The sequence below is a fragment of the Eptesicus fuscus genome, chromosome 22 (assembly GCF_027574615.1).
Source record: "Eptesicus fuscus isolate TK198812 chromosome 22, DD_ASM_mEF_20220401, whole genome shotgun sequence".
Classification (NCBI taxonomy): Eukaryota; Metazoa; Chordata; class Mammalia; order Chiroptera; family Vespertilionidae; genus Eptesicus; species Eptesicus fuscus.
In genome coordinates, this window is record NC_072494.1 from 27754000 (window position 1) to 27772556 (window position 18557).

Sequence of the window (18557 nt, forward strand, 5' to 3'; positions counted from 1 at the left end):
TACTAGTCTCATCCCTTCTGGAATTTCACTTGTTCTGCTTTTTATGTTTTTAATTAGAGATCGGTATTTAACATTCTTTGATATTAAGAATAGTTAGGAGTGGATAAGACAGACATCAAAATAGAATGCCAGTACTATTATATGAATTTCCTTCATATATAAGCCTGTCATTGACTAACATTTATCCATCTATCTATCCATACAACAAATATCTATCCTGATAGATAGCTTACAACTATAGCTTACAACTATAGCTGTTGGCTATAATTTAGGCACTGCAGTAGACACTGGGGAAAACTGTAGGGAACAAGATAAATATAGTCCTGACTTTATGCATCTTTAGTTCGTTAGGAAAGGCAGACAATGTATAAGTGGAATGTAAGGCTTGAAGAATTGCAAAGGGCAAATGGAACCGGTAACAGGCAGACCACGCCTACCCTGCAGGTCCTGGAAGGCTTCTCTGTGCAAGTGGCATTTAAGCTGAGTCCTGAAGCATGAGCCTTATTTAGGTGAACAATAGTTGCCTGCAAGGCTCTACATGATCTGCCCCACCTATTTTTCCAACGTCATCGGAAGCTATATTTGCTTTTGCTGACCATTCACCAGCCACTCCTCTTCTCTCAATTCCTCAAAAGGCCTGCCTGGAACACTATATTCTAAACCCACTCCCTCTCCACCCTCTGTGGCCAGCTCTGTTTCAGATCTCAGGCCTCAGGTTACTCTCGAGTTCTGCTTTTTTGCTTGTTCCCACCATTTCATACATCTTTATTTCTAATAGCTTCAGACACTTCTTGGATTCGTTGTTTTCTGACTGCCATCTAGAAATGTAAGTTCCAAAGGAAAAGGAAATGCATCTAATTCATTCATGTTTGCTTCTCCAGACCCTAGAATGCTTGACAGAACAGTAGTTATATCTTAAATATCTGTTGAGTAAATGGATAGATGGAAGAAGTAAGTTACAGCCCCGAGAGGAAGAGAGTATGACACATTTGAATAAATGAGAGAAAACAGTCTGGCTGTCACACTGAAAGAAAAGAGGAGAGGTGGGGATAAGGCAGGGGAAGTAGATAGAAATCCAATCTTGAAGTCTTTTAAATCAATTTAGTGGCCTGCTACTAGATGTAAACAAATGAAATAGATCCAAAAGCAAGGTACATTGTTCTTAGTAAATCAGAAAATTTCCATATTATATATATATATATATATATATATATATATATATATATATGTATATATATACTATATTCTCTCTCTCTCTATATATATACATATATGTATGTATGTGTATATACATATATGTATATGTATACACACATACATATATATGGTATTCCAAAAATGTAGACACACACACGCAGACACACACACACATATAATATATATGTATTATATTGGTGTATTATATTGTGATGTAAAAAGTTTTTTTCTGCTTTGGTTTGCAGTAAATAGATATGAAAGCCACAGTTGTAGGCCATGTTAAGGATTTCTGATTTTGTAGTAAAGGAACAGGAAATCATTGAAACTATTTTCACACAGGAGTAGTTCCAAGATTCCTTTCCAACTCTAAACATTAATCATAGAAAGTGGTATTGCTTTTAGCAATATGTGAGCATGAGTACCATTCTAGGCTGCATTTAATGCCATACCTAGATTACCTTATTATGCTATTGAAGGCAGAAGCTATGCCTTATGCACTATTGCATTCCCAGTGCCTACCGAAATTAAGAGGATCTCTTGTGTAAAGCCACTGTTTGTGAACTGAAAGTCTGTAGGTCCTAGCAGATACTCTTCTGCTATGCCACTGTCATTGGCACTGTTTTTAAGATGGAAACTTTTTTTGAGAATAACTTCCATTGTCACCACTGTTTACTTTTATCTATGGTTGGACAGGTGCCTTGCACAGTAATGAACTCATTAGTCCTTACTACAACGTTTAAGATAGTGATCGTCACATTTATGGCAGAGTAACCTGGGTCTTATAGAATGTGAAACTGGAGTTTGAATCACGGTCTTTCTGCTCCCATACCCAGTGGTGTTTTCACCAAATTATGTTGCTTCAGTGAACAAAGATTTTGACACCCCAACAAAAAAGATATTACAGGTGGCAAATAAGCATGTGAAAAGGTGCTCCACATCGTATGTCATCAGGGAGTGGAAATTAAAATAACAATGAGATACTACTATACACCTATTAAAATGGCCAAAACCCAGAACATTGACACCATCCAATGCTGGTGAGAATGTGGAGCAGCGGGGACTCTCATTCGTTGCTGATGGGAATTCATCACATTACAGCCACTTTGGAAGACAGCTTGGCAGTTTTTTATAAAACTAAACATACTCTTACCATACAGTCCAGTAATCATACTCCTTCATATTTACCAAAGTAGTTGAAAACTATCTCCACACAACATCTTGAACACAAATGTTTCTAGCAGCTATTCACAAGTGGCAAGATTTTGTTTATAGCAGCTTTATTCACAATCACCAAAATTTTGTAGCAACCAAGATGTCCTTCAGTAGGTGAATGGATAAATACACTGTGTACATGTAGAAATGGAATAAGTTAAAAATAAATAAGCCATAAAAATACATGGAGAAAACTTAAAATGCATATTACTAAGTGGAAGGAGGTAATCTGAAAATGCTACCTGTGGCGAGCCGGCATGACCATGGCATACTCAGCCCCAGGGAGCTGTATGTGCCGCACCAGCTCAGCCAGGTTCAGTGACCCTGAGAGGGGCCGGTGAATAATTGAGAAAAGACAGACAAGAGAATAAAAGCTGGGTGTGGGTGGGACACTGCTCCCGGATGGAGAGACAGTGCTGCGGACTACAAGCCGTGTCTTTATTTTATAGCCAGATGCCACAAGGCAAAGTAAGGGCGTGGTCAAGATGTTTACAACATTCTCGTGGGTTTCAATCCTACTCAATTACATGCACCTGAACTCTATCAGGCCCACATCACTCAGGCACATGGGGCCACGTGTTCGGACCATAGGTTCAGCCCTCCAAGCTGGGACTTGCGCATGGCCATGGAAGGACTGTGCCCTCTCATTAGTCCGAGGCTTGAACCTGTCCAAACACTGTAGTCGCTCTCCACAGCTACCTATATACTGTATAATTCCAATTGTATAACATTTTGGAAAAGATGAAACCAAGGACACAGTAGAAAGGTGGGTGGTTGCCAGAGACTGGGGGCAGGGGCAGGGAAGGATGAATAGGAAGAGGACAGAGGATGTTTAGGGCAGTGCAAATACTTTTATGACACTATAATAATGGGTACATGCCATTATACATTTGTCAAAACCCATAGAATGTACAACACCAGTGAATCCTAAGGGAAACTATACTCTTTAGATGATTATTTGCCCATGTAGGTTCATCAGTTGTGACAAATGTACCACTCTGATAGGGCATGTTCATAATGGGGGAGGGTAATGATTGTAGAAGAAAAAGTACCGCGAGTTTTTTTTATTACAATATCTCTTACTTAACTGCTCCCAAATTAAACTGGTTCCTTAGAATAAATAAATGTCTCATTTTAAATGTCAGCACTAAAGTTGAAATTTAGCATGAATATATTTTTAAAATTCTTAACAAATAGCTATGGTGAAAAAAATTATTCCTTTCTTATCATGAATTTGCATAATACTGACCCAACTGAGAAAGCAAACAATGGCATGTGGCTTTTTTAGTTACAAACAGTACAAGAAATAATTTGCATTTTCCGTAAGTTCAATGAATTTCTCATAAAACACTTGGCAAATTCAAAAAAGTCCTGGAGTTTCTTAATAATTACTCACAGAATAAATTTGAACAAATAAATATGGAAATTAAACAGTACTATCAAAATAATGTTTGTCCTTTCCCTAAGTTCTATGTGTAAACCAACTCTTATACACAATCAGGGGACTCAGTCTATCTGGTCCCCTTGGGTAGCCTCTTCCGTCCTAAGGTTCATACCCATCATCATTCAAGTCTTGGAACTACATCCAAGAGGAAGCTTAACAATGATTGTTTATTTTGTAGGTTGTAACGAAGCTAGAGTGCCAGTGAAGGCCTTTGAAGTACGAAGAGATTTCCTGTAGTTGAAACCAGAATGTCATTTATAGATCCTTATCAGCACATTATAGTAAGTCATTCGCTGTTTTTTTTTTTTTTTTAAATATATTTTATTGATTTCTTACAGAGAGAAAGGGAGAGGGATAGAGAGCCAGAAACATCGATGAGAGAGAAACATCGACAAGCTGCCTCCTGCACACCCCCCACTGGGGATGCGCCCGCAACCAAGATACATGCCCTTGACCGGAATCAAACCTGGGACCCTTCAGTCCACAGGCCGATGCTCTATCCACTGAGCCAAACCGGTTTCGGCAATTCGCTGTTTATATATACTTTTTATGGGAGGAAGGCCGGTATACTTCTGTGCCTGAATATTGCTGGTGTTGATTGTAAAGTAAAACTCTATGGCAAACCCTGGATTTTTTAAAAATGAAACTCATATGAACTTAATGTGGTACAGATAGGCTACAAATCATGATAAAACTAACCCAGTTCTTTCCATCACTGCAAGTTTTCCTAAAAAGAGGTACTCAGAGGGAAAAAATACCAAAACATCTGCAACAGTATTGAACTTTCTTGGAACAAGAAAAAATGTAGTTATCACCTAGCAATTATCAACATGCATATGTTATATCCGTCACATGAATTGGTGGGGAGAAGATAAAATAAACTTTTTTAAAATATATTTTTTATTGATTTCAGAGAGGAAGGGAGAGGGGGAGAGAGATAGAAACATCAATGATGAGAGAGAATTAGTGATTGGCTGCCTCTTGCACGCCCCCTACTGGGGATCGAGCCCGCAACCTGGGCATGTGCTCTTGATGGGAATCGAACCCAGTACCCTTCAGTCCGCAGGCCGACGCTCTATCCACTGAACCAAACCGGCTAGGGCAAGATAAAATAACCATTGAGTTGCAGGTTTGATAGGCATTTCCAGGGTAATTGATTCTGTAACCTTTCCCTTAGTTAGAAATATTTAAGCCAACTTTTCTATGGATGGTTTATTTTTGTAAAAGAGTTGAGTGATTCAAATTTTAGAATGTAATTTTCCAAACTTCATTGGAAGTACCGTATACCTTTTTTCTTCTGATAAAAATTAAATAAAAGAGGAGAAATTTCTTTGCGGAATTTAATGCTAGAGATCCAATTAGGTTTATAGGGACTAGAAATAAATGTTATGGATATTAAGGATCCACAGAATCATTTTTACTTAAAAGGAAACACCTTTCTTTAACCCCACATCCCTCTCTGGCTACCATTCTTTCTCTGTCCCTGCTCAGACAGCAAGGATTGATGTGTTAGGATTCTTTGCAGCTCCTTCTTCCTCTTCATTCACAACTTGAATGACTGAAAACTGATCTCAGCTCTTCCACTTTACAAAAAGGTCTCATTAAGGGCATCTTTGGTGAGTTCAATAGACTCTTTAGTTCCCCCATTCCACCCCTACCTCTACCTCTGCTGCTCATTCACCTCTTCTTGAAAGTCTTCTCAATTTTCTCTGGTTCTGTTTCAGTTTCTTGTTTTCTTCAGTTTGTTGATTCCTTCTCAGTTTTCTCTGAAAGCTTCTCTTTCTATTTGACTTTTTAATATTGAAATATAACATACCACACATGAAACCATCATCCAGGTAAAGATACACAACATTATAAGAACCCCCAAAGAGTTACACATGTCCCTTCCAGTCAAACTCCACAAAGGTAACCAATATTTGATTTCTATTATTATAGACTAGAGGCCTGATGCACAAAATTTGTGCACTCAGGTGGTGTCCCTCGGAGTCTGGAAGCCCTCGGGGGATGTCTGACTGACGGCTTAGGCCTGCTCCCTTAGCGCTGCCAGGAGAGGCTCCCACCACTGCCGCTGTGCTCGCCAGCCGTGAGTCCGGCTTCTGGCTGAGCAGCACTCCCCCTGTGGGATCAGGCCGAAACTGGCTCTCCGACATTCCCCGAGGGGTCCCGGATTGCGAGAGGGTGCAGGCCAGGCTGAGGGACCCCACCGGTGCACGATCGGGGCCAGAGAGAGACGTGGGAGGTTGGCTAGCCGGGGAGGGGCTGCGGGAGGGCTCCAGGTCATGTCCGGCCCATCTTGTTCAGTCCCGATCTGCTGGACCCCAGCAGCAAGCTAACCTACTGGTCAGAGTGTCTTCCCCCTGGTGGTCAGTGCATGTCATAGTGACTGGTCGACTGGTCAACTGTCTGCCCCCTGGTGGTCAGTGCATGTCATAGCGAGCTGTTGAGTGGCCTTAGCATATCATTAGCATATTACACTTTGATTGGTTGAATGTCCGTCCGACCAGACACTTAGCATATTAGGCTTTTATTATATAGGATAAGTTTTGCTGTTCTTGACCTTCATATAGATGTTTGTATTCAACATTATATCTGTGTGTCTCATTCATGTTTTTGCAGTAGCAGGATTTCACACTTTTACATTGCCATGTAGTAGTATTTTATTATTTGACTATACTATAAACTATGTAGTCCACTGATAGCTGTCAACTCCTCACTGAATGGCTATGGTGCCTTTGCTGAAAATCAGGCAGCCATATATGTGACTTGATTTCTATTCTGTTCTGTTAGTCATTCAATCTGTGTTTGCCCACTACCAATCTATGTTAATTTCTCTAGCTTTGAAATGCGTCTGTGTAAATTCTCCAACTTTTTCTTCCTGGAGATTGTCTTGGCTATTTTCAGTACTCTGCATTTCCATATAAATTTTGGAATCAATTTATCAATTACATACAAACACATACACACACAACTGCTGAGATTTTTATTGGTACTGTTATAAGTCTATAGTTCAGTTAGGGGAGGAATGAAAATGATAACAATATTGCATCTTCCAATTTATTAACAACCCATGAATCTAATCCAAAACAAATGTTATTCAAATGTTATTTAGATTATCTTTAATTCTCTCAGTAGTGTATTATAGTTTTCAGTGAGAAATCTTTTTTTTTTTTTTTTTATTGAGGTATTATATGTGTACATATCTTACTATTACCCCCCCACCCCACACCCACACATGCCCTCCCCCCCCCAGAGTTTTGCGTCCATTGTTTATGCTTATATGCATGCATACAAGTCCTTCGTTTGATTTCATAACTCCCCCACCTTTCCCAAACTTTCCCCCTGTAATTTGAAAGTCTGTTTGATGCTTTACTGTCTCTGTATCTATCTTTTTGTTCACCACTTTATAATGTTCTTTACTATCCCTAAATGAGTGAGATCATGTGGTATTGTTCTTTCATTGACTGGCTTATTTCACTTAGCATAATGTTCTCCAATTCCATCCAGATTGCTGCAAATGATGAGAATTCCTTCTTTTTTATGGCAGCATAGTATTCCATTGTGTAGATGTACCACAGTTTTCCGATCCAGTCATCTGCTGATGGGCACCTAGGCTGTTTCCAAATCTTAGCTATTGTAAATTGTGCTGCTATGAACATAGTGGTGCATATATCCTTTCTGATTGGTGTTTCTAGTTTCTTCGGATATATTCCCAGGAGTGGGATTACTGGGTCAAATGGGAGTTCCATTTTCAGTTTTTTGAGGAAACTCCATACTGTTCTCCACAGTGGCTGCACCAGTCTGCATTCCCACCAGCAGTGCACGAGGGTTCCTTTTTCTCCGCATCCTCGCCAACACTTGTTGTTTGTTGATTTGTTGATGATAGCCATTCTGACAGGTGTGAGATGGTACCTCATTGTTGTTTTGATTTGCATCTCTCGGATAATAAGTGACTTTGAACATATTTTCATGTGTCTCTTGGCCTTCCTTCTGTCTTCTTTTGAAAATATTCTGTTTAGGTCTGTTGCCCATTTTTTTATTGGATCATTTATCTTCCTCTTATTAAGTTGCATAAGCTTCCTGTAGATGTTGGAGATTAAACCTTTATCAGTGATAGCATTTGCAAATATGTTTTCCCATGCAGTGGGCTTTCTTGTTGTTTTGTTGATGGTTTCTTTTGCTGTAAAAAAGCTTTTTATTTTGATGTAATCCCATTTGTTAATTTTCTCTTTAGCTTCCATTGCCCTAGGGGCAGTGTCAGTGAAGAAGTTCTTGTGGCATATGTCTGATATTTTGTTGCCTGTGGATTCCTCTAGTATTTTTATGGTTTCCCGTCTTATGTTTAAGTCCTGTATCCATTTTGAGTTTATTTTTGTGTATGGTGTAAGTTCGTGATCTAGTTTCATTTTTTTGCATGTATCTGTCCAGTTTTCCCAACACCATTTATTGAAGAGACTGTCTTGACTCCATTGTATGTTCATGCCTCCTTTGTCAAATATTAATTGAGCATAGTGGTTTGGGTCGATATCTGGGTTCTCTATTCTGTTCCATTGATCAATATGTCTGTTCTTGTGCCAGTACCAGGCTGTTTTGAGAATAGTGGCTTTGTAATACAGCTTGAAATCTGGTATTGAGATCCCACCTACTTTATTCTTCTTTCTGAGGATTGCTGAGGCTAGTCGGGGTCTTTTTTTATTCCAGATGAATTTTTGGAGAGTTCTTTCTAGGTCTGTGAAATATGCTGTTGGTATTTTGATGGGGAGTGCATTGAATCTGTAGATTGCTTTGGGTAGTATGGACATTTTAATGATGTTGATTCTACCAATCCAGGAACATGGTATGTTCTTCCATCTGTTTACGTCTTCCTCTATCTCTTTTTTCAGTGTCCTGTAGTTTTCTGCGTATAGGTCTTTTACCTCCTTAGTTAAGTTTATTCCTAGGTATCTTAATTTTTTTGGTGCGATGGTAAATGGGATTGCTTTTTTAGTCTCTCTTTCTGTAAGTTCATTATTGGTGTATAGAAAAGCCATAGATTTCTTGGCGTTAATTTTGTATCCCGTTACATTGCCGAATTCATTTATTAAGTCTATTAGTTTTTTGATGGAATCTTTTGGGTTTTTTATGTACAATATCATGTCATCTGCAAATAAGGACAGCTTCACTTCTTCTTTTCCAATTTGGATGCCTCTTATTTCTTCTTCTTGCCTAATTGCGATAGCTAATACTTCCAGTACTATGTCAAACAGGAGTGGTGAGAGTGGGCATCCCTGTCTTGTTCCTGTTCTTAGGGGAAATGGTTTTAGTTTTTGCCCATTGAGTATGATGTTTGCTGTGGGTTTATCATAAATAGCTTTTATTATGTTGAGGTATGAGCCTTCTATTCCCACCTTGTTGAGAGTTTTTATCAAGAAAGGGTGTTGGATTTTGTCAAATGCTTTTTCTGCATCTATTGATATGACTATGTGATTTTTATCTCTCAATTTGTTTATGTGATGTATCACGTTTATTGATTTGCGGATATTGTACCATCCTTGCATTCCTGGAATAAATCCTACTTGGTCATGGTGTATGATCTTTCTGATGTACTGCTGGAGCCGATTTGCTAGAATTTTGTTGAGGATTTTGGCATCAATGTTCATGAGGGATATTGGCCTGTAATTCTCTTTCATTGAGTTGTCTTTATCTGGTTTTGGTATTAGGGTGATGCTGGCTTCATAGAAGGAGCCTGGAAGTGTTCCTTCCTCTTGAATTTTTTGGAATAGTCTGAGGAGGATAGGTTTTAGTTCTTCCTTGAAAGTTTGATAAAACTCTCCTGTGAAGCCATCTGGCCCCGGGCTTTTGTTTGCCGGAAGCTTTTTGATGACTGCTTCAATTTCTTCCATAGTTACTGGCATGTTGAGCTGTTTAGAATCTTCCTGATTGAGTTTTGGAAGGTTGTATTTTTCTAGGAATATGTCGATTTCCTCTAGGTTGTCCAGTTTGTTGGAGTAGAGTTGTTCGTAGTATTTTGTAACAATCCTTTGTATTTCGTTGGGATCTGTTGTTATTTCACCTCTTTCATTTCTGATTTTGTTTATTTGGGTCCTCTCTCTTTGCTTCTTGGTGAGCCTGGTTAGAGGTCCATCAATCTTGTTTATCCTTTCAAAGAACCAGCTCTTGGTTTTGTTGATCTTTTGTATTGTTTCTTTGGTCTCTATGTCGTTTATCTCCGCTCTGATCTTTATTATTTCTTTCCTTCTGCTTACACTGGGCTTATCTTGTTGCTCTCTCTCTAACTCTTTGAGTTGTTGGGTTAGGTAATTTATTACCATTGTTTCTTGTTTTTTGCAGTAGGCTTGTAGAGCTATGAACTTCCCTCTCAGGACTGCTTTCGCTGTGTCCCATAGATTTTGGATTGTTGTGTTTTCATTGTCGTTTGTTGCCATGATGTTTTTTATTTCTTCCTTGATGTCTTTGGTAACCCAGTCATGGTTTAATAGCATGCTGTTTAGTCTCCAAGTGTTTGATTTCTTTGGGTTGTTTTTATTGTAGTTGATTTCCAGTTTTATGCCACTGTGATCTGAGAAGATACTTGATATGATTTCTATCTTCTTGAATTTGGAGAGACTTTGCCTATGTCCTAACATATGGTCTATCTTTGAAAATGACCCATGTGCACTTGAGAAGAATGTATATTCTGTGGCTTTGGGGTGAAATGTTCTGAAGATGTCGATTAATTCCATCTGTTCTAGTGAGTCATTTAGGATTGATGTTTCTTTGCTGATTTTTTGTTTAGAGGATTTGTCCAATGGTGATAGTGGGGTATTGAAGTCTCCTACTATGATTGTATTACTGTCAATCTCTCCTTTGATATCTTCCAGGAGTTTTTTAATGTATCTTGGTGCTCCTGTATTGGGTGCATATATGTTTACCAGAGTTATTTCTTCTTGTTGGATTTCTCCCTTTAGTATTATGAAGTGGCCTTCATTATCTCTTGTTATGTCCTTCACTTTGAGATCTAATTTGTCAGATATAAGTATTGCAACCCCAGCTTTTTTTTCATTTCCATTTGCCTGGAAAACCTTTTTCCATCCCTTTACTCTCAGTCTGTATGCATCCTTTTTTTTGAGGTGGGTTTCCTGTAGACAGCAGATATCTGGGTTTTGTTTTCTTATCCAGTCTGTTACCCTGTGTCTTTTGATTGGGGCATTCAATCCATTTACATTTAAATAAATTTAAATAACTTTAAACTCTACATTTAAAGTTATTATTGATAGGTACTTATTTGACGCCATTTTTATTCTATACCCCTGTGTACCTTCTTTGCTTCCTATTTCTTTCTTTCTTTCTTTTTTTTTTTTACAGCAGACCCTTTAGCATTTCTTTCATTGCTGGTTTGGTGGTGATAAACTCCCTTAGTCCTTTTTTGTCTCTGAAGCTCCTGATTTCACCTTCAATTTTGATTGATAGCCTTGCTGGGTACAGTATTCTTGGATTTAGACCCTTCCTTTGCATGACTTGGTATATTTCATTCCATTCCCTTCTGGCCTGATGAGTTTCTGTTGAGAAATCAGTTGCTAGTCTGATGGGGGTTCCTTTGTATGTAACTGTCTGTCTCTCTCTGGCCGCTTGTAAGATTCTTACTTTGTCGTTGGTGTTTGCCAACTTAACTATAATGTGCCTTGGCGTCGGTCTTTTGGGGTTCATTTTGCTTGGAACTCTGTGAGCTTCTTGGATTTGTGTGGGTTTTTTCTTCCCTATATCAGGGAAGTTTTCTGTTATTATTTCTTCAAACAGGTTTTCTATTCCTTGCTCAGTTTCCTTTCCTTCTGGCACCCCTATTATCCTGATGTTGTTTTGTTTTGTATTGTCCCGAAGTTCCCTTATGCTCTCCTCAATCTTTCTAATTTTTGTTTCTAGAAGCTGTTTTAATTGGGTATTTTTTTCCATCTTGTCTTCTAGCTCACTTATGCAGTCCTCTGCTTCATCTAGACTACTCTTGATGCTTTCTATTGAGTTCTTTACAGCAGCGATGTCATTTTTCATTTCTTCTTGGTTCTTCTTCATTTCTTCTTGGTTCTTACTCATATTGTCGAATTTGTCTTCCATCCTTTTCAGCCACTTTATGACCATTTCTCTGAATTCTTTCTCTGATAGGTTGTTTGCCTCTAAATCGTTTACTTCCTTTTCTGGTGATGCCTGCTTCTCTTTCCTGTGGGGGCTGTTTCTTTGTCTCCTCATGGTCTCTCTTCTCCGGATGTCTGGTTATATAGATTTCTCTCTCTGGCGTTGATTTAAAGGTATAAAATACAACACAACCAGGCACAACAGACAAGGCACTGAACAGAATTGTATTCACGATATTAATAACCTCCAATAAAGGTAACCACCAGAGAAAGACAAATTAGGGAATAGGAGTGGAAGAGGGAGAGTAAAAAGAAAGAACAACAATGAAAAAAAAAAACAAAAAACAAAGAGTGTGAATCTGAACTTGGGAAAAGAGCAGAAAGAAAGAAAAGAAAAAGAAATAACAGAAAAGAAAAAGAAAAGAAAAAAAAGTAAGAGAGACAAGAATGATACTAAGAGAGAAAAGGGGAACAAACTATATATATGGGGAGTAAACTCCACTAGAACAACCACTATTCCCAGCAAATTCCAGCAACACGAGCCTGGAGATTAATACAAACTGCAACAGCAGCTAATATCAAGTGAGGCAAGGGAGAACAAAAGTAAAAAACAAACAAAAACAAAGCAAACAAAAGAACCAACCAAACCAACAAAAAGAATAATCAAAACAATCTCATAAAAAAGCATAAAAATTCAATCTAATCAACATTCAAGCAAACAACAACAAAAGGCCCGAGAGAAAAATAATTTTTTTAAGGTAGCGTAGAGAGAGGTTTGTATGGATTTGGAGCAGGGGGTTGGGAATTAGATATATAAGTAGGGTGAAGTTTTAGCAGGGAGTAAACTGAAAAAGTAGGGAAAATCTAAAGCCAGAAAGGGTTAAGATAAACTGGGGACCAAAAGGGGAAAGGTTAGGAGGAGAGTGATGGCATAATGTTAGCTTTGAGATAGGGTAAAGCGATTGTAAGGGAAAGATGCAAATCGAATGTAGGACACTAATCCAAAAATAAAAGAAAGAGAAAATCAATTGACATTAAAAAAAAAAAAAAGTAAAATAATAGTAATAATAGTGCTGATTGAAAATAAAAATGTAATAATTAAAAAGGTGAAAATCGAGTGAGGAAAAAGAAAAAAAATTAGTTTCTTAAGTAAAAGATGCAAAAAATGAAAATAAAAAATATGAGAATAAAAAATTTAAAAAATTGAAAAAAGAATTGAAAATTAAAAAATAGGAAGACTATAATGTGCAGTAGCGGCTGTCATTCTCTTCCTCTATTATTCTGTTTGGTACGCCTTTTTCCCAGTCTGGGCGGTATTTCAGTTCAGCTTCATTTCAGGGCTCCTCAGTGTTGGAAGCCAGTCCTGCTTTTTAAGCCAGCCGTGTCTTAATTTCTCGTACTTATTTTTTATTACACCAGAGACAATTAGCGTTTCAGCCCCTGGGTGGCAGTGTTTCTGAATTGACTTCTGGGCCTCTCTAGCTCTTTTTTTTTTTTTTTTCCCTCTATGGCACTCACTACCGGTTTGTGGAGGTGTGCGCCTCAGAGCTGCCTCTCTGATGGTCACATGCAGCTCTGGTCCCCAGGTTCTGAAAAAACAACTCCCCCCTGCAGTCTTTCAGGGTTTCCACCTGGGTTTTTCTATGTGTTGGGCTTAGCAATCAGAGTCGGAAAGAGCCCAGGTGTGCGGACCGTGGGTCTGTGCACCAGACTAAGGAGCCTGCACTCCTTTGAAAATTCTTAGTCTGACCCTCCTCGTCAGATTAAAATGAGTTGCTTTCAAGAGGTCACTTCTGTTAGCAGCTCAGAAGACCCCCCTCCTCATTCACAGCTCACTGGCAGTTCCAACTGCCACCGACTTTTCTAGGCACAGACCTCCCGGCTCCCGGTCCTGCGGCTGCCGCGCTTCCCTCATCCAGCGCTTCCCTCACCCACCGCGGGGATTAGAAACCGCAGCTTATTTCAGACGAAATCTGACCTTTCTGTGGTGCAGTGAAGAGTTTCTTTGAATCCGAATGTTTGCGCTGATAGGGGACCGGTGGTCTGGTGCTCCCAGCAGCTCAGTGTTTGCAGTTGTCGCAGAAAGTCAGGTTTCCACTAAAATCCTCCTTTCCTTGCAAGATGGCGAGGTGCCCGGCGAGCCCGCAGCTCCGGGAGGGGACCCAGCCCCTGTGGGTGCTGCGCGGTCAGAGGAACACTGCCCAGCACTCCCTCGCCTTCTCCTGGAGTTTAGCTGTCCCTTGGCTTGCCCACATACACTCCCTCTGCGAGCCTCTGCTGCTCCGACTCTCTGCCCCAGGAACAGACTCCAAACCCGACTCTATTCCGTCGCCATTTTCTCCTTCCTGGGTCGAGAAATCTTTTGTTTCTTTTTTTTAGATGTACTTCTTGATAGTTGATGTTTTAGTGTCACTCTAAAGATAGTTATAAATTTAATTTTCTGATTAGTTATTGTATTAATATAGAAGTACAATTGATGTTTTTGTAGATACAGTCAATTTATTGAATTTCTTTATAATTCTAGTTGTTGATTCTTTTGGGTTTTCAGCTTACACATTCCTGTTATCTATAAGTAATGCCAGTTGTACTTCTTCTGCATAATTTTTTGTTTGTAATGATTATGGACCAGCATATTGTCTATTTTGATCCATGTTTCATATACAAAAATATAGTTCATATTTGATTTTGTTTTATGAATTTTGAAGAGATTTTATTAGTGCATGTAACTTCTGAATTGTATATATTTCTGTTTGATACTTTATCGTTATAAAAGGTCCTTTTTTTATCTCTAACAATGACTTTGTTTTCAATTTTACTTTGTATTTTGTAAATATAATCCCTTCTAGTTTCTTTGATTACTATATGCATCCTTTTACTTTCAATTTATATTTTTCCTTCTTTTTAAAGTGTTATCCTTGTGAAAAGCATATAATGAGGGTTTAAACTAAGATAACTGTTGTTTTTTGAAAACAGTATCCTACTTTCCTTTCACAGTTACGGTTTTTCTATAGATGAATTTCAACAATGACGGTATATTCTTTTCAGTTGTTTTTTTCATAGTGATTAAGTTTTCTGTATCTTATATGCAGATTCATTTTTCTCAGCCCCGACCTCCAGAGAAGTATGTGAAAACCACATGTCTATCACATTTTCTTTACCTTCCCCAGCATTGGAGTTGGACACAACCAGTATTTCAATTTATCGCCCTTTTAAATAAAGAGATCCTAAGAGCCTTACAGGTTTCTCCATTCTTCTTGTTCTTGCTGTGTATGTAGGAAAAAAACTGTGTGCTCTGTGTATGTAAATTTTTGTGTGTGACATTCCCTGTTGCAGTTTTCACAGAATGATACTTTTCAAAACATATACACGACCACACTCGGCACAGATCAATTTTAGTAAAAAAGGAAAGTGGGGAAAACTAAGCCAGCTAGTTAGTCATGAACAGTGCCAGACGGGCCAACACAGTTTTGGCTGCCTCGAGGCACAAAGGATTGACTCCTTGTCCTGCCTGTGATGCAGTGACATGTTGGAGAATCCTGTGGACTAAAGCAGCAGATTCAGCCAGCAAGTTCTTTTGCTCCCAGTGATACCGGCTTTTAAGAATGTGGTAGAAGCCCGGTTGTAGTGGCTCAGTGGTTGAGCGTCAGCCTATGAACCAGGAGGTCCTGGGTTTGATTCCCAGTCAGGGCACATGCCCAGGTTGCGAGCTCGATCCCAGTAAGGCGCCTGCAGGAGGCAGCCAATGGATGTGTCTCTCTCATCAATGTTTCTATCTCTCTCTCCTCTCTTTCTCTCTGAAATCAATAAAAATATATATACATATTTTTAAAAAAGAATGTGATAGAAAATAGAGTGATAACTACATGGCAAAGTTCAGTGCTTCCCAACTTGCGGACTATTTGTGTCTCCAGGACTTACTGAAGTTCTTTGGGGCCAGGGAGACCTCCACGTTACAAGGATAGATCATTGCAGAGTATAAAATATTTATAAAAATTTCCATCTTTTTACTCTAAAAACATGAGTCACTTTCCTGGAGTGAAAAGAAAACAAAGCCACGCCTCTTCCCACCACCTATGAGCAGTCCAGGGGCACTGCCCCACGTCCACAGAAACAAAGGCCGTCTTCACATCAGACAGACAGACAGACATTCGGATACACCAGCATGACCGCCTGTTTCCATACAGGGGCCTTTGAAAAATGTCATTGTAGGATGATGGGAAATTTTACCAAAAAAATTATGAAGGTATTATTCTAGATTATTGCGGTAACAGAAGGTGGGGGGAAACGCTGGGTCAGTAATCAAAGAACTAGTGTTCCAGTGGCAGTTTCGGCTTCAGTTACGTGCTCATGAGCACTTGAACTCTGCGTTTTAGCTGCTGCGTGTGGAAAACAGGGTCTGAATAGTACCTGCTGTGTCTGTTTCACAGGGCTTTTATAAAAAAAATAAATTATGTGTACAAAAGCATTCTTTAGAAACTTAATTAGGTAAGGTATTCCCAGTAGGGGTCTGGGGGGCGGGGGGAACTAGGGAGATGAGATACTGCTACTGGGAAATCAAAAATATAAAGGCAACAGAAGTACTATTGCATAAGCACAGCACTGTGCAAAAGCTCATGTTGAGTTTTATGGCAAATAGTGTAATTTTTGTGAGTATGAGAACAGTTAAGTGATCATCTTTAAACCTTTCCTATTACCAGCCATTCCCCGCCCCAAGCCTCAAACCTGAGGCCAAAGCATACACATTTATTTTATTTTTATATATTTTTATTAAAGAAGAAGCGAGAGGGAGAGAGAGAGAAACATCAGTGATGAGAAAGAATCATTGATTGGCTGCCTCCTGCATGCCCCACACTGAGGCTTGAACTTGCATGTACCCTGAATGGGAATTGAACCAGGACCTCCTGGTTCATAGGTCGATGCTCAACCACTAAGCTATGCCAGCTTGGCCAAAGTTATTTAAAGTAACACCCAGGTTTCTGCTTTTCCACCACAGATCATAGGTCAGAAAGCTCTAGAAAGTCACCAAGTTTACCTTTCAGTTCTTGAATTTCTATTTGGTTCTTTAAAATTTTTTCTCAGCCATATTTTTAAAAAACAGTTTCCAATTCCATATGGTCATAGTTAAACTCGACTTCCATTTCCTTGAACTCCAGTGTGGCTGTTTCTTAGGTGGGTCTGTTTTTGTGCCCATTAATTAATTGTGCTGGTTTGATCTCTTGGAGTCATACCTCCTCATGCTCCTAGTTATCTTTGATTTTGCTAAACATGATCATGAAAAATTATCTGTAGAAATAATTCTTCAGACGTAATTTTATTTGCTTCTCTCAGGCTCCGTTGTAGGTTAGCTGTTTTCTGGGCTCCCTCAATGACTCTAACCTGGGCTGCCAGACATGGAAGGACTGTTTATAGTTATTCCTGAGGTACAGACTGTGGAGTTTTCAACTTGAAACAAGGGGATGGTTTCTTAGAGTCCTTGTCTTTAGACGGCTCATGATCCTTCAAGGCTGCTCAGTCTCTAAGATTCTTCTTCTCTGAATCAGCAAAACGCCCCCTTAGCAAGATTGGGCTCACCTTTCTGGGTTTCTGTGCTCTCCTGGATCACTGATATGTATTGTGGTGATTAAGGCCCTCCCAGCTTTTTAGTTTTGTGTTACTGTATTAGTCAGAGTTCTCCAGAGTTAATAGGAGATACATACAAATATACATACATATATACATAATGTCTTAACTCATTAGAGTTGCTCTAACAAAAGGCCACAGAATGGATAGCTTAAAACCAACATAAATTTATTTCTTGTAGTTCTGGAGGCTGGAAAGTCCACGATCAAGGCATGAGCATGGTTACATTTGGTGAGGCTCCCTGTCCCCCTTTCTCTCTGAGATTTGTCAGTTTGTTCCGTGCTCTGGATCTATTTTGTTCCTCAGTTTATTTTCTTCATTCGATTCCACATACAAGTGAGATCATGTGATACTTCTCTTTCTCTGACTGGCTTATTTCGCTTAGTGTCATACCCTCCAGGTCCCTCCATGCTGTCTCAAAGGTTAAGCGATCCTTCTTTTTTACAGCTGCTTAGTATTCTGTTGTGTAAATGTACCACAGTTGTTGTTTTTTTATCCATTCATTTACTGCTGGGCACTTGGGCTGTTTCCAGATCTTAGCTATTTGTCAATAATGCTGCCATGAACATTGTTGTGGCTTCAGTAATATCATCTCTGGCACTATCCCTGAAACATAATGAAAAGTCTCCTATTCAGGTCAGAAGGTAGGCCTGATCATCTTAGCTTGAAATTTTATTTGATATTGGCACCCAGAAACATGGCAAGGATTATCGAAGAAGTATTTGGATAGTCATTGATTAAAACTGAGCACTTTTCTTTCTGATTGGTATTTCAGGATTCTTAGGATATATTCCTAGAAGTGGGATCCCTGGGCCAAATGGCAGTTCCATATTTAATTTTTTTAGAAAACTCCACACTGTCTTCTATAGTGGCTACATTTGATTTTCTTTTAATTATGTCTGCTAGAACTAACACATTCTGTTGTTAAATCAGGTGTTTTGGACATTAGGATTATTTGTGTAAATAGCCAATCCATAATA

General features: G+C 39.0%; 1 protein-coding gene across 1 annotated transcript in view; it reads left to right on the forward strand.

Moving 5' to 3' along the window:
• The window catches only part of PLA2G4A (phospholipase A2 group IVA), a 140551-nt gene that overhangs the window by 19989 nt on the left and 102005 nt on the right, over window positions 1–18557 (forward strand). The window contains exon 2 of the mRNA XM_028152192.2: window positions 4032–4134. Within this exon, the coding sequence (XP_028007993.1) occupies window positions 4102–4134 (33 nt within the window). The 5' untranslated portion in view covers window positions 4032–4101. The remainder of the gene's footprint in view (window positions 1–4031; window positions 4135–18557) is intronic.